The sequence below is a fragment of the Sparus aurata genome, chromosome 19, assembly GCF_900880675.1.
Source record: "Sparus aurata chromosome 19, fSpaAur1.1, whole genome shotgun sequence".
NCBI classification, from domain to species: Eukaryota; Metazoa; Chordata; class Actinopteri; order Spariformes; family Sparidae; genus Sparus; species Sparus aurata.
The window spans coordinates 22,091,870-22,108,693 of NC_044205.1; the positions used below are offsets into that span (position 1 = coordinate 22,091,870).

Here is a 16,824-nt window from a genome sequence, read left to right on the forward strand (position 1 = left end):
AAACACAACATTTTGAGGAACATAATGTGCCTTATACAAAAGGTCCTGGCTGTATGTTACTTTCAACAGCCACGGTACCAGAACCAGGCACAACCACATAATAGTCTTTTAAGCGGAAGATGCAGCCCAGTGTTATTCATGTCTCATGTTTGTCAAGAGTACACTGTAAAAAGTGGTCAGTTAGAGATCTGAGCAAGGGAAAAACCAGCTGAGCTTCAGTTCATGTGATGTGAGCGAAACTGTCAACATCCTCTCAGAATTCAGAAGGAAAAGAGGGCAGGAGTCGATCTTTACTGGTTTCATCGGTTTCAGAAGAAATTGCACTTCAGGGCCTCATGAAAGTCTCATGAAATACAGGAAACGTATGGTAAGTTAATAAAATAGGAAACGTTTGTCATCCATCAGTTGATACAATATTTTTTCTCCTTCTTTTCCAGAGATCAACATTTAAACTCCACGAGCTGTTCTCAGAGGAAAATAAGGTCCCTAGAACCTTGTTTGAAGCTGGAAAGGTGGCAGGGTCCGCCACATATAACAGTATGTGTTGTCCTTTCAGGTCAGTTTGTTTATTCAGTTTATTCAGTCATGAAAACAAAGAGAGTTTGTTTAACTAGTTGGTTTAGGCATAAAAATAAATCAGTCACTGAAGATCTTTGTCTTGCCCAAAACTACGTAATGCACCTTTAAACTTAATTTTGTCAAAGCGCCCTTGATGCATTTTTTTCTCAACCACCTCATTTCACATGAGCTACTTCTATATTTTTTTTTTTATTTCTCTGACAGGTTTGTAGTGGGCAGATGCTCAGTTGGAACACAGTGATGTCACACTTGCATGCACCAATCAGGCGCTCAGTTGGTCTGCGAGCGATCAACTCTGAGCAAACTCAACCCACAAACTCCAAAAGAAACAGAAATTAAGCTTATAATCTTTCCAATGAAAAAATGAAAAGCACAATATTTCCTTTCTTAATTTTTCGGGGGCTTTTAACACATGTAGATCAATTTATGTGTCATGGGTTGAGTCGTACTTCCCCTGATAGTAACCCTTTTGTGATGTCATCAGGGTCATCAACTTTGGACATACAGTAGAGATCAAAATACATGTGCATTTATAAGATGTTAAGAAGTTTGTTGTAATACTAGGGACTAAAAGGGAGAATATCCATCTCTCTGCTTCACTGATTTTGACCATTTTTGAAAGACTGCCTCTTAAAAGTCCCTCAGCTTTATGAAAGTGCCGCACTAAACGGCTGGAGTGCTGCATTGATGTTCGGAAATCAGACGACAACATAAAACTTGCTTCGAGGGAAAGGGGTCATAAAGCGATAATTGTAATCACACCTAAAAGATAGCGAGGCCAATAAACCTGACTGCAGCGAGAGCAGTCTGCAAACAGGCAATGAAATAAGGATTAACACACAGACCACAGAGTGTAAATATAGTTATATAAAGTCAAAACTGCAGAGGGAGGGTGGAGCATCTGCCCCTTGACCCTCATGTCCAAAGTGCCCTTTAGTTTATGGTGTTCAGTTCCATTTACTGTTTCTTTGTGTTACATGACCTTATAGTACATAACACTGACACTAGTACGTTACACTGAGGTAAACAAAAATGTAAGTAGTTCCCCATGAAAGAGTGAGGAATTCATCCAGAATGACTGCTTATTAAATCGTTAATGAATAACTGCTGAAGCCAGTGACTATATAGATCATGAGAAGTTACTGGATAACAGTCTGGTGCGATGATGGGCCAAAAACAAGTAGTTAACAGTTAAGTCATTAGTAATTAATGAGTCGTTACCAGTTTGTGCCACTGAGCGTCTGGTTCATAGTTGATGAACAACTCAGGAGGAAAGTGGTCAGTATGTCACTTCACAAATAATCATCTCCAAGACTGTTGTCTAGTAACTCATCATCATCTACTATAAAGTCCTTGAATCTGAGAATCTTAACCTTTTTTAGGGATAACAAATGATTGATTTATTGATTATCAATACGTCATGTGCCTTATTTTAAAGTGTTACCGTTTCAACATTTATCACATTTTTCTTGGCTTACGCACGGTCACACAAACAGTCAAACGGCATGTTAATATAAATACTTAACAACCTTATGTAGTTACAGCAATAGAAATAATTAATTAAGGGCAGATTTTGGATCAGCAAAGTGGGGTAAGACATATCTGAGTAAAAGCATTACATACTGACCATTTTAAGTCATGCATCAGTTAAGCAAGGTAAGTTTAGAAGTGGCTGTAGCTGCCGTGGCTTTGTTAAATAAAAGGAAAATCTTTCTCCGGTTGCTTGGCTAGTTTGGAGAACAGAATAACATCCTTTCTCCATAAAATGTGTTACTTTGCATTGTTCTCTTGTAAGTCTCTTCATTTGCAATCTTAAAGGAGGCCATATTTTAATTGGCCAGAATTTTAATTTGAAAAATGAATTAAAATTATCAACAATGACGTCATTAGTAAGACGGTTAATGTGTCGCAGAGATGTCTGTTGAGATTAGCATGCTAACAAGCTAGCGCTGACCTGTCCTGTCTTGTCTACACGTTCAGCTGGAAGACATACACCAGCTTCTAGTTTATTAAATTAAAAATAAACTCTAGGGCCGCTGACTGAGCCATGAGCTTATTAGCTAACGGTAGCTAGCGAGCCAAGGATAGCTATCAAACAGCTGCCCCCCTGTAGATGTTTCTGGAGCTACCTTCAAATTGTGGCCATATTTTACAAATGAAGCCTTTTATGTCAAACAAAAGCGTCAAATCATTACATTGAAGAAGCTGTTTGTTTGAAAAATGATTGAAACGAACAATCGATCATCAGAACAGTACGCACTTCATATTTTTCTGATCAACCAATCGCTGCAGCTCCAGTTCCCCCTCTAAACTTTTGCCCCCCGCCCCTCGATAAGTTTCTGCACGGCCCTGCCACTTAAGTCGCTCCAGACACAAATACAGGTGACTCGTTCTGATGACATCATTAAATTTCTGTAACTCAAAATGACAAGTAATGGTACGGCACACAGAGAAACAGAAAGCGCCGGGAGATGGCTGATATGCTCATTCTTTATTGATTAAAAATAATCAAGAGAAACATGCTTTGAACTCCAAAACGACCAAAAAAAAAAGAGAAAATGAAAGAATGAAAAAAACAAAACAAATGAAAACAGGTGGAAAATTCAAATATATTACAGCCTTGATGAGTTATTGCCAGGACAAAAAAGTATTTTTTTTATTTTTTTTTGCCTGTCATCTTGTTCAGTTGCTACAGCTTTGTTAAGACTACAAGTAAGCCGGACAGAAGGAGACTGCTGGAGAGATGATGAGAAACAAAGCCACAAAGATCTTCAGGCTCGTCAGAAGCATGGCTCAATCTACACAACACACGCATACACACACATCGACACACACACACACACACACCTCTCAGGGCTCACACACACCTATCCTGCCCTTGTCTGCCGTCAGCTGCAGACTTAAAGCAGGAGAATGGCACGAAATACTGCAGTTTTGAGAGTAACGTAGGGTTGCTGACTTTGTCGCACCCCCTTTTTCAGGAGAACACAGGGTCGACACACCTGTATATCTTTATTTCACGTATCTTCACGTGTAACAAGAACTACATTTCAAAGACACTGAAAATCTGAATCAAAACCTTGACATTATGTCAAAAAAAAAATGGAAATACACTTGGTCGTTTTCAATTTAAGGCTAGCGTAAAATTTAACATGTTTTAAAGTCAAAATACAAAGATTTCCTCGTAACATTTTATCCGCAAGCAAAAAAAAAAGAAAAAAAAAGAGTTCATTTGTTTTTCATTCAATATGGCATCTTAGGACATTTTCACATCACCAATTTAAACAGTAAAACCTTTTTTTCCAGATCTACACACATTAGAGCGGAGGGCGAGATGAAACCTTGCCGCTGCCTCGTCGTCTGCCAGACGCACATTCAGTATAAAAACATCCAGAGTGTGTTCGAAAAAGGATGAGACATCGAAATCCAAAATCACATTTCCAAATCGTTCCAAAAGTGTCTACAATCATAGCTGGCTGTACCAAAAGGATGTAAAAATCTTCATTATAGCCGTTTTAAAAAAAAAAAAGTATGTTCTAAAGCAGCTGTATGACTTCAGTTGTTGCTTAAAGTAAGTGCTGTAAACGGCCTCCAATATGCTTTTTTTTTTTTTAAAGAGTTGGAGACAAATTGAATCGAATGTGGGGGGAGATTTAAGGTGGACAGGCGTCAGGGCAGCTGTGGCTCCCTAGTAAAATATATTCTAAATTCATGAAGGCAAAACAGAAGAGAGTAAAGCGTAATGAGTCAAGGTAAATGAGCGTCATACACGACATACGGTAAGCCACAGTATGTCCTGCAGAATGAGAGAATTCAAAAGCTAAATTTGCAGTGTCGTCGTCGTCGTCTTCCTTCACGCAGCGCTACAACCCACAATCGTGTCATAGGACAGAAAAAGAAAAGGCCAAGAGTGAAACACCCAGTATAAAAACAAATCAAAAGCCAAATGTCATTATTTACACACTAGAGGTTAAATCAAGTACTTATGTTTCATCCACATAAAACGAAAAAAAAAAAAAAAAATGCACTTAAGTCTTTTTTTTTTTGTATCCTTTAAGAATTTGAGAAACTGATTCAAAACATTCCAAACAGACACAAAACTAAATACCCACAGACAGACACATCTGCTTATACAACACGTGTGGTTTCAGCTGCTTGTCAAACTTTCTTACTTTGACGAATTCCAATGTATCGGTACTATTAACGCTCTGATTTCACGCTACATCAGTTTTCGAGGTACACCGTGGCAACTCAAAGGCAAGAATGAAGGGAGAGTCGGAATCATCTCGCACACTGAAGTGCTGCACAATTGATTTATGTGTAGTCATTTAAAAAAACTAGTTGATTAAATCGCCTCACCCTTATCTGTTTCCATCCTTATAATGCAGGTTGCGTCAATGCTTAAAGCAGCAATATGTGAGATTTCTTAATTAGAAACATAAAAAAAAAATTACCCAAAAAAATATAATTTTTTATCAAATAACATTTACTGAGGTTAGCATGCTAACCAGCTAGCCTGGTGCCAGTAGAAAGGTGTTTTGTTAGCGGTGTAAACACCAACAATCCCCTGGTCCTGTGCTCTTAATTCCAAATCGCTAGCTGCACGGCTCACTGAGCTAACAAGCTAAGGGCTGCTACAGTTAGCACTAATTAGCGGTTACTCTGGTGATATGCAGCCCACTATTTGTTTTCAGGTATGGATTTGACAGGTGGCCAATTCTAAGGCATTGCACCTTTAAAAAGGAGAACACAGAAAGAGAGAAACGAAATATTTGTGATACATTTTTTTAAAGATTTGCGGCTCTCATGTGGACGAACAGGCCCAAGACTGAGCGCCATAGACGGTGAAGGAGTGACAGAAAGTAGTGCTCGTTTTGGTCTTTTCAGGCCGATTTGTTGACGATAATAAAGATTATTGATGTTGGGAGTGTTCACATCCTAAGAAATTGTCGTGTCAACATTTGATGGGGAGAAAATGTTTATTACCTCCTCTGAAAACTAAGTAAAAAAAGTTTCAAACAGGCAACTGAAACCACATCTGTGCATTTCAGACAACATAATGCTCCATATGGTAACAAGGGGGGACTTCCCCAAAAACGTGCATTCAGTAGTTCTGATGAATATAAGGCATTGTTACACTATTCAGGATTCAAGGGCGTTAGTTCAGATTGTGCAAATGCATCACATATTAGAGAGAAATAACAGAATAACAGAATGAGGGAGACCAGAATGAGAAATGAAAACTGTTTGTTGTAGATACTTGCATCCTTCTACATATATGCTGTAAACTTTTTTTTTTCTTTTTGAGTGATTCTTATACCGTACGCTCTGATGCTTCAGCCGAACCACCCAATTCAACGAGAGGCGTCGTCGTATAATCCTATGGGTGACAAAACGGTACTGTTTTCTTTGGCAGTAGTGGTTTCTTTACAGCCATAGAAAGAAAAAAGGAAAAAATGCATTAAACTATTTTTTTTTTTTTTTAATTTTCACATTTTTTAGGCAAGTCACGGTCCCAGGTAGAACAACAGTTTAACTAATGCTGAGCTGAGCAAAGCCCATCAACTTGACGTCGTCTGGTATTTCAGATCCCTCAATTCCAGAAGCCTGCAAACAAAAAAAAACAGAGGGAAGATGAAAAAAAGAAGTGAGCAGTGAGACATTATAATGACTGCATTGCATCAGGTGTCACATTAACAATAACCAGTCTTCCATCCAAGTGTTGCCAATTTTTGACCAAATCTTCCGAAAACTGGTGGGAGAGTCTGAATATTAGGAGTTGGTTCGTCGACAGAAGTATTAGTTAGTTGGTGCCGACGTATCTAGTCTCTTAAAGAAGTATTTCTTGACTTTGATGATGACCCTTGATATTTATTAAATTGGTGCTACATGACCAGAGAAAACTGAGAAAAGGGGCTGTGGTATTTACTTTTGGCTCAAAAGGTGGAAATCCTACAACAACCAGAATGCACTGCACTGCACTGGACTGAGAAACACTCCTGCTGAGGGGACGTACTGTGAGTTGGGCGGTGCTCGGTTAAGGCTCCGAGTCCGTTTTGAAACAGAAGCCAGTGAGACACTTAAGTATGTTTTTCTTGAAATGAGCAGTAACAGAATCTTGGTTTGTAATTTATCAACACGGCCTAGTTTTTGACAGTACGATGGGAGTTTGGTGAGGCGCCGCTCTATTGATACAAAAGAGAGAGATCCAGCTAAGCTCTTTGTTGCGGGGGTTTAACATTGTTCATTTGCACAAACTACCAACATTGTAGTGATAAAAAGCTGGTTGAAAATCAGAAAATTTCCCATTTAGGTGGAGCTGAAGCTTCTGTGTATGTTTAAAGGGTCCGGCGTTGAGGATTTAGTGGCCTCTAGTGGTGAGATTGCAGATTGCAGATAAAAAAACAGGTGGATGTAAATCGGCCTACTGCCTGCAACATTTTTTGTGCATGTAGTTAACTGTTTTTATAACAAGTTGTGAATTTGTTGAGGATGGAGGTCGCCAGATGTCAAGTTGTTTCCTTTAAAGCCTGTTAGAGCATTGAACCATCGGGCATTATGATGTGTTATTAGCCTATAATGGTTAATTTCAAGAGAAAGAGTCGGCCTCAGCAGAAATCAGAACAACTCGTTCAGACATTTTTTCTCTGCTCCATAGCTTCCCTAATCTTGCGTGACCGGGGCTGAACGGTTACTAATGAATAGATGTTCCTCACTAACAGCTCTGGTAAGTCAAAGATTCCAAAATTCTGCCTTTTTTCATTTACAGCCAATAAATACACAACGTAAAGAAAAAGTATATCAGAGATTTCTTAAAAAAAAAATAAAGAAGCTACTCCTGTTGATCCAGATGAAGGTGCAGCACTCACCAGTTTGAAAGTGACATTTTTATTGGCTTGAGGCTCGTCTACTATTTTCTGCAAATTTGCAGCAACTGGAAAGAGAGACAACGTGTCAGTCCGGTGAAAGAAAATAAGAAATATGTACGTGTGTGTACAGAAAGAGAGGGAATACATTATATAGTGATGAGAGGCAGAGGAATGTGTTTCTTTTTTTATAAATCACTGACCTATTACTAAGTCCCTCCCGTCCACCAGGCCTGCTGACACGAGCTCCTGGGACACTCCGTCTGCTGTGTCTGAAAAACATAAAAAGATGAAAGAGTTGTGCAGTGTTATATTGTCCAAAACACTCTGGTTCTTAACCTCTGTTTTCTCTTACTATTCTGGTGTGTGGCCGCAAGTGATTAATGTTAAAATGAGCTGTTGGCTCCGATTTAAAAGAGTTTATTTTGGTTGCTGTCACGAGACGCCGACCACCGAAGAAAAAAAAGTTTAACCAAACACGATTCTGTCGGTTTTTATTACTGATTACCTGAAATGGGACACCATGAAACTGAGGTGTTGCTGTGATTGATAGTCATTTAATATAAAACTTCTCTTACCTCTCCCTGGCATGAATTCAAAACGGATGTCGTTTAGCTCCTTCTTCGAATTTCTGAGGGGATAAAAGAAAAGACAGACACGTCGAAAAAGGTTATCGTCAGTAAAAATGACTGGATGAAAGACTGTAATTGTAAACGCATGTTAAAAACAAAGATGTCAGGCAAACAGAAACGGGCTGGTTTACTGATTTTTCATGTGAAACTTACCTTAACCTTAATACCAAACTAATGGGAGCCTTGACATCTCCTGAGACAGCTAGAGCCTGTCCACACACAGATGAAAACAACTGAATAGAGCTACAGGAACAGAGGGATTAACGTCATAAAAAATCAGGAGAGAGCCACTTTGTGTTGATGATGATGGCGGACCTGTGTGAGAACAGCAGAAGCAGCGGGTACGCCCGGTGTGGGGGACGTAGCCTGGGCTGCGGGGGATTGAGTGTTGACTGGTGTGGGCTGCAGCGGGACCAGGCCTGCAGCCTGAGGTAGTTCTGCCTGACCTGCAGCCACGGGCTGGAGTAAAGGCTCAGGAGTCTGGAAAACCTGCTGGAGGAAGACATCAACTTCAACAATCAACTTCTTCAGTGTTTAACATAAACAAATGTTTCTTTTATGTTACATTTTAGCACTGGATTGAGATTTATATATAATAATGTTTTAAGCGAAAACACACAGTAAGAGTGACGTGTTGAGACTTTCTGTTTTATGCCAAAGTATGCAGCTGACTGTTGTTTTAAAATCAAGATATTAAATCTGAAAACAGTAAGATTTTAAAGGTGTCTTTGTACCAATCTCATGAATAAATAAACACGTATCAAAATCTATATTTCATCTGCTGAACTACAGACATAAACAATCAAAACATATTAAATCCAAACATGGACACCATTTATTAACACAGACTCCATCACGTCGGTCTGTAAAAGTTTAGCCATGATACTAGAATGATACAGGGAGAACACTGACACAACACTGAGGGAATAAAATATATAATAATGTTCCTATTAAAAGATAAATGTAACAAGGCGTGTGTACTGTGTTGAGCATCTAAAGTGATGGAACAACTCAGTATATCTACTCAAGTGTTGTACAATTTTGAGGAACTTGTACTTAACCATTTTCTGCTAGGTCATATTTTCACTGTACTTCATTTTGGAGGAAAATACTGTACGTTTTAGTCAAATATGTTTATTTAATAACCTTATTAACAAGTTACTTTGCAGATTACATTCTGAGCCTGAGAACAGTTGTAATTTTTTTCCCCCCAATTGGCATATCAGATTATTTAAAAAAAGAAAACACAAAAACAACCCTACTGATGCAGACAATCAGGAAAATACAGAATATTGGAGCCATATATATATATATATATATATATATATATATATATATATATATATATATATATATATATATATATATATATATATATATATATATATATTTATATTTATATTTATATTTATATTTATATTTATATTTATATTTATAGATAGATAGATAGATACACGCATGTCTAATTTACTTAAACTTGTACTTCTGGTATTTCAGCACATTTATACTTTTACTGCCAGAACATTACTTTTGATACTCTGGTAAATTTAATATCAGATACTTTCAGACTTTTACTCAAGTACTATTCATAGGGGTAATATTTTTTAACAAGATATCTTCACTTTTACTCACGTATGACTTTTGAGTACTTTTTATTAAACTACTCCACAATATTGCCAAGTGTTTTCCTGTCACCTGAGACTCTGCTGTCTGAGATTCTTCAGGTTTATTCCCCAGCTGGTACAGATCAGTATTCTGACAGTTTTAAATATTCAGAATTGATATGAATCGAAAAAAAAAACATCAGTCTGTAGTGACGGTGTTCAAACCACCACTTACAACAGCCTCCTGTGCTGCACACAGTCACCACTCTGAAAAATGTATAAACCCGTGATCCCAGTGCGTAAAGTACATCCAACTGTGAATAAAGGTTTGAAACTCACCTCCGAATTCTGCGATCCCTCCTTCACTCTGGGCGACTGTTCAAAAACAGACAGTGGGAGATGAGACTCAGAGAAGAAAGGATACATCGCTGTGGCAGCTTTAGCAAAAGCAAAAGCAAAAGCAAAAGACAAGCACGCGTGGATGCAAAGAACACACAGAAAGCAGGAGAGGGTGAACAGATTGAAAACAGCTCACTCGTTTACGTTCCTCGTATATCGGTCGGCTCAGCTTATCGTTATCTCCTTTAAGGTGAATACAGTAGCATCATTAGAGATATGAAACGCAAATAATACTTCATGTATACTACCTGATGCGCCACTTCACTAACTGGTGCTGATATGAGTGCAGTGCCATGTAGCTATACTATTAATATCTCTGGTTGTGTGAGGCCTGATTAATGGGAATATTTGATTTAAAGGATGTTTGCATCAATGTGGTGAAATGCACTGATTTGTCATGTATTTAATTCAATGGAATTTCTAAAAATAAAAAAAAATAAAAAAACTCCCGTCCCGTCTGATCTATATAGAAATTCTCTGTTAAACTTCTAGAAATGTCTCTATGTCACTGAATATATCATGAAATGTGCTGGTAACTGAGTTGTAAACGAGTGAAAATACATATTCTACACCTGCAGTTCAGGTTTTAGTTTGAAATTTGAAATTTGAAATTTGAAAGGCAGAGAAGCAGAAGAAGTGAATACAAAAATCAGGAGAAAGTCACACGCGAAAAATAAAATAAAGAGTTTAAACCAACTCCACGGAACATGGAGAGTCAGACTGAAGCCTTGCGGGCCCAGATGAAGGCAAACTGACTTGGCTGAGAGGACGTGACGCGGCGTCTGAGCTGATGTCAGAAATCACATCAGCTCAGGAATCTGCCGTCCGATTCAGGCTGAGGGGGGCGGATTAGTCTCTGAAGCACACAGACGTTACACGAGGTACTCAGACGAGAAACAAACATGCGTCAGCTCATGAGAGTTTTCAGATATATAACATCCGATAGTGCCGATTTATGAATTTGAAGTTCAGTTTGCCAACAAGTGGCCGGTAAAGCGGCATCAAAGCAGCAGACATCGTCAAATTTGAATCCCTTGATGGTCATTATTAGTGCTCTAATTGAAAAATCACTTTTAGTTCTGTTTGATAAGTAATTTGCCTCGTATTGATTAAATGTGATTTGGTCAGTATAAAAAAAAAGGGTTTAAGGAAGAGAAAAGGAAATACAGATGGCTTCCAGGAAAGATAACTCTCACTTCTTTAATCAAGCTAATCACTGCTCTCTCAGAACAAAACCCTCCCTCTGCATGTATCAGAATTTATAAACCTGTCAACGGTGATTTTTTACAATTTCACACTCTAAAATATGATACAGTTATGTATGAAACACTCAAACCTGGTTATGGGTCAGAACTTTCCCCAGTTTGTGTCATGGATTTTCTCCAGAATCAAATAAAAAAAAACGTGTTAAAACCTTGATTAAATTCATGGGACAAAATCCTACAGCTGTCCTCTTAAACACTTTAAGTTTGGCCCTCTGAGCAAAATATCACCACTAAATGTAACATTACAGTCAGTGAAAAGTATGAAAAATTAACGATGGAGGAGTAATTTCACATCTTTGATTTTTTTGTTTTATTTATACAATTTTAACACTTTCACATAGAAAGTTTCAAGGAAATTAAAATATGGCCCTGAAGTTTATATTTATATTTATCATGTATTCTGGGCCAAAGAACTACTAAAACATCAGTGCTACACAGAACCAAAGTTTGGATGCAATTAAGTCTAAACTAGTAGAGATATGAATTTCTGAAAATGACACTCTTTGTTCAGGTAAAAAAAAAAAAAGACTTCCTGTTATTAATTTGAGTACAGTAACCGCTCAGCAACAGCTATCTAAATGAATACATGTTGTCAAGTTTCCCTCTCTCTCATTTTTCAACCCAATCCGGTGAAAAGTGAGCAACTGCTGAGGTTTAGAATACACACAGAAAGAATAACAAACTGCTGAAATTTAGCTCAGAGGGCCAAAATAAAAAAATGAAAATCATGTTTCAACATTGATTTTTTTCAAGAAAATCTGTGACATGAACTGGGAGACGAGGGTATGAAGCGACCTTTACTTGAACACAAGCCAGTTTTCATTTAAAAAAACCACACATTCGCTTCCCTTCCCACGAGACACGAAACATTCCACGGTTTAGAAAAGACTCTCACTGTACTGGCTAATTGGCCCCGACAGGATTGACCTTTCGGGTCAAATTCTACGTGCATGTGATCTGCAGCGTGCACCTTTCCCGTCAACAAACCACTTGCATAACTTCCTCCTGTAATTACTCGTTATCTTCTGATGGATTAGTTTATATACAAGTTATATAATGCGAGAACAAAGAAGTGCTATCTGGCTGAATAAAAGCTTATCTGTGTGCAGATTTACTCTGTAGGAACTTTTAGGATAAGGAACTTGAATTTTATCCAAGTCCTCTAAAGTGAATCCACATTTAACCAAAAAGGATTCACACGTTTTTTTTCCTACCGCCCTCGCTTCACCTGCTCGTCTCCCTACAGACTCTTTCCTGCCTTTTTCTAGCTAACGTGAGCAGAGAGAGTCCTTCCTTGTTAGGGGAACGCCATCTGTATTGTGGGGGCAAGTGAACAACCCTGGACGCAGGCAGCTCGAGTGGGAGGGAGAAGCGCACTTGTCGCCTGGTGGCGCCAACAGGCTTCACCTGCTGCTCCTTGGCCGTCGGACAGAACATACACACACAGGGGGGAGACTCAGTGGACAGACACTGGACAGATATGCTACTGCACAGAACATCAGAATGACATTTTAAACATCGCACAGCCATTAAAAGACAAAACATGTGGAGTGTAATGTGAGGGGAAGAGAAGCGAGCCGCAGCCTCCGCTCACCCTTAAGGCGGCGACCGCTGCTTTGCCCTCTTCGCTTTCTTCATCCAGCTCGTCGTCGCTCCATTCCCATTCGCCGTCCTCCGTCTTATGCAGCCGACCGCTGGAACCCGGCACTCGGCGTACCTGGCGACACATGCGCTCCAAACTGAGCTCATCTTCTTGGCACAAAAAGTGCAAATTGTAGATGTAAAAAAAAAAAATGCAGCCTTACCCTTTTCGACCTCTCTGTTATTGTTGGCGCCCTCTGGAGTAACCTCTCATGTAAATACTCGTGGGTCTGTCATGAGAGGGAAGAAATAACTGTCACAAAAATCACAAAATTCCTCTTTCACTGTTTATTCTGTTACCTGATTAAGTCTTACAATATACAGAAACTGACCTGTGACCCATAATGTGCTTTTTTGAAACAAAGACTTTCCACTGAACTGACTTTCTGTCAAAGTTAGAATGAATTCAGAATCCATTTACTTTCTGAGCCTCACACAACTTAGTTCCCCTTTATTCTATACCAGTGAGCTGCTGACCCTGCACTGGTTCATTGGGCCTTTCAGGTCATCGGACACGAGCTCTGCTCAAAGTGGTGACTGTGTGTTTGCGTCCTGGCTACCAGGTCACGCGAGTCTCCCTCTGATGGTCGATTCATTGCATGCTTTTCATTTAAGACAACATTATGTAACTTTTTACCTTAAAATAACAGCTTTAAAATCATTTTACAGTGTCTTATAACAGGGTGAATTGTGTCTCAGCCACTCCGCCGCCCCATCACTTGTTTCTGCACTATGTGACTTCAGTGAGAGGTCAGGATCACAGCGTTACAGACGTGTCTGTGAGTTGTATTTATGATAATGCATGCCCTCTGCTGTACAAACAGAGTACTGCAGGTCTCAGTGCTGACCAGGGTCACGTCCAGCAAACCGACCAGGTTGGGTTTAGGCGCTGCGACATGCTGAACCAACACTTTTGTTGTTTTAGTTGCTAGGGTACCGGGCAGCCGGAGGCTGGAGTTAGACTGCTTATCCCTGCCTTTTGTTAGAGACAGCTCTGCACGGTCAATAATGAGAGGAATGCTGCAATGGCCTCAGCTTGGGTCAGACACACTGACAAGTTGAGCCAAGTGAGAAGTAGCATGACTCACACAAACACTTCAGGAGGAGAGACGTCATTGATTTATTTTCTTGATGCGTTATGTTTGACCTCTTTTTCCTGCATTTAAAACCTCATTCAATCAGTTCTAGAGCTATAAACATCCAAACCAAAACAAGTCACAAAGAGCACATTCATTTTAAAAAGAGATAAAACTGAGGTCATTCACTCTGATCCCGTCTGCCGGCTCAGACCTTTACTCATCAGCCAGACACCGAGGTGTCGCTGACTCATTGTGTAGCTGATTTAGCACCTACCTTTGCTTTCTGAAAGAATTTATGCTTCAACAACTCGGAAGATGTTGGCCTAAAAAACAGCAGAGTGACAATAAATGAGTTATTTTCTTTTGAGCTTTTACACTCCCAAAAATAGAAAAAGCAAAGAAAAAAAACTAGCGAAGCCAATTCACTCATTCACTCGGTCATTTCAAACACCTTTTCTCCGGGTCCTTCTGTAGACACAGGGAGATCATCTTCCTGAAGGATTTGCCATATTTCTTAACCATCTCCTTGTCTGTGATGCCCGTCTCCAGGGCAGGCGGGTCGTTCTGCAGCGTCAGCATCAAGACCTGCAGACGCACAACAACACATCCGGTCAAAGGTTGTATCCACAGCACGGTCAGAGGAACTGACTTTGTATTTGTTCTGTGTCATTAACCACACATTTCCGGATCGGTTCGATCGCTCAGCACTTCTCTCACCTTCATTGGCGGGTATTTGTGATAAGGTGCGGCCCCTGTGGCGAGCTCAATGGCCGTGATCCCAAAACTCCAAATATCTGCTTTGAAATCGTAACCCCTCACCTGCGGAAGAGGAAATCGTATTAAGCTTTAACAGATCCTCACAACTGTGGTCGTGACAGGACTGCTTACCTCTGGGAGTGGACAGAAGAAAGCATAGTTTGTGGGACGAGGATATATCTATTAAAAGATAATAGTTCAGACTTATTTTTTTTTTTTCACCTTTCTGACTTTTAACTCAGAATTCTGACTTTAAAATCAGAATAAAAAGAAACATCTGAATTATGGACAAATAGTCAGAACTCAAATAATTTTTTACAGTGGCCCTAATTCTCTTCAATGAGTGTGCAAGCTTAGGCACTACAGTCTATTATACGCTAGCTGAGTGCTTAGTCATAGTAGAGATGATGAGCTGTGGCTGCAGGCCTGGCATTTCTAAAACAGTGCCAGCACAAAAATGAAAAGAAAAAAATGGCTGATAACTAAACGTCTGTTTTATTTCCCCCTTCGGAGATAAAAGTGTGTCTCATGCGTTTTCTGTCGTCATGGTTACTTCCTGGCATGACAACCAACCTGCTCCATAACCTCCGGGGCCATCCAGCATGGCGTTCCCACGAACGTCTTGCGCACTTTATTTCGAGTGATGTCACCACCTGTGGCGAGAAAGGCACTGACGCCGAAGTCTGAAGAGAGAGAGGGGAGATAATTAGAAAAACACGCACAAAAGGGACGTGACGCAGTACGTCACCGGTGTTATTGTCAGGAAAGCTCATCTTCCTCGGCAGACGAAGCCCTCCTGTGCACAAATACGCCGAGACACGGGAGCAGAGCTGGCGGTCTATCAGGGGTAAATGAGGTTACAGCACAGCTCCTCCTTCACACCTAATCTGGGCCGCTAGAGACGGGTGCTGAAAGGTGATGTTGCCTCGGGGCTAAATACCTGCAATTTGCACTGAGCCATCATCCCCGAGGAGAATGTTTCCAGCCTTGAGATCTCTGCGGAAGAAAAGACAAAGAATTTGTACATCACACAGTTACTTCTCAAACAGGAACTGTCAAACAATGACGTTTGAAATTACAATAATTACAGTTATTAATTGGCCAATTCATGTTTACCGAAACCTTCCACCCCCAGACTCAACGCAAGCTTAACACCTCTGCTTCATGTGTCAGAAAGAGCTCAATTTGAGACATTTTGCAAAAAAAAAAAAAAGAAAAAACAGGCTTGAAAAGCTTTCATCTTTCTACCGCTTTGGGTTTCCATCTTCTTAGACTTTATTACACACACACACACACACACACACACACACAGACTCGCACAGTCTGTAGTTAATTTGTTCATCCCTGTTCAGCCTCCCCTGGTGGCGATAAGAGGATTCAGCAGGGACAGCTGTCTGGCTGCCCGTCTGCCTCCACGCACGCAGGCTGCCACACATGCCGAATACTGCCACCTCACCAGCCAGACAGAGTCGCCATGGCAACAGACTTTCAGATGTTAAGTCGAAGGGTCAAGTGAAAGGCGAGAAAATAAAAAAAAAAGCGAGGATGTCACAGAAGGGTCCGCTCTGTCTGCCGTCCAGACTCTCACATTTTGAAGAGGATAATGGGAGAGGGCTCGACAGGACAAAGAACACGCAAAGCGCTACGGCGCCGGACTTTGTCAGCCGTTACACCACCTTGAACAACTTCTAACAGATCTGCGCAGATTACCCTGAGACGGATCTTTATGCTGTTCTGACAGCCGGACACATGACTCAAAAGAGATGCAGTCTCAACAGCCGCGCAGTTCAGCTTGCGACCAGATGGGGGCAGTGGAGTAAAAAGCTTCAGCAGAGAGATGAATGCTGTTGGATCATTCCAGCAACAAATTGGTCTCAATGAGGGCAAAAATAGACCGGCCTTTGGAGCGCTGGCTTTGGAGATGCGACATAACACAGCTTCCAAGAGACAAAGGCTCGTTTTATTCGGGTTATAATTCAGTCCATATAGACTAAAAACACATG

General features: G+C 40.2%; 1 protein-coding gene across 4 annotated transcripts in view; it reads right to left on the reverse strand.

Annotated features, from left to right (window-relative positions):
* Nucleotides 1-3,049: 3,049 nt before the first annotated feature.
* Nucleotides 3,050-16,824, reverse strand: part of oxsr1b (oxidative stress responsive kinase 1b) — a 44,511-nt gene continuing 30,736 nt past the window's right edge. Inside the window, exons 5-19 of one of the 4 annotated variants that reach the window (XM_030398552.1) lie at nt 15,762-15,817; nt 15,395-15,504; nt 14,783-14,884; nt 14,517-14,650; nt 14,340-14,388; nt 13,151-13,216; nt 12,940-13,062; nt 12,684-12,761; nt 10,021-10,056; nt 8,393-8,566; nt 8,231-8,286; nt 8,024-8,076; nt 7,649-7,717; nt 7,449-7,513; nt 3,050-6,186 (exon numbers count right to left, since the gene is read on the reverse strand). In XM_030398552.1, coding sequence (XP_030254412.1) covers nt 6,112-6,186; nt 7,449-7,513; nt 7,649-7,717; nt 8,024-8,076; nt 8,231-8,286; nt 8,393-8,566; nt 10,021-10,056; nt 12,684-12,761; nt 12,940-13,062; nt 13,151-13,216; nt 14,340-14,388; nt 14,517-14,650; nt 14,783-14,884; nt 15,395-15,504; nt 15,762-15,817 — 1,246 coding nt within the window. In that variant the 3' untranslated portion in view covers nt 3,050-6,111. Of the gene's footprint in view, nt 6,187-7,448; nt 7,514-7,648; nt 7,718-8,023; nt 8,077-8,230; nt 8,287-8,392; nt 8,570-10,020; nt 10,057-12,683; nt 12,762-12,939; nt 13,063-13,150; nt 13,217-14,339; nt 14,389-14,516; nt 14,651-14,782; nt 14,885-15,394; nt 15,505-15,761; nt 15,818-16,824 lie in introns of all 4 variants that reach the window. The other 3 variants (XM_030398551.1, XM_030398554.1, XM_030398553.1) reach the window with 3 other exon arrangements.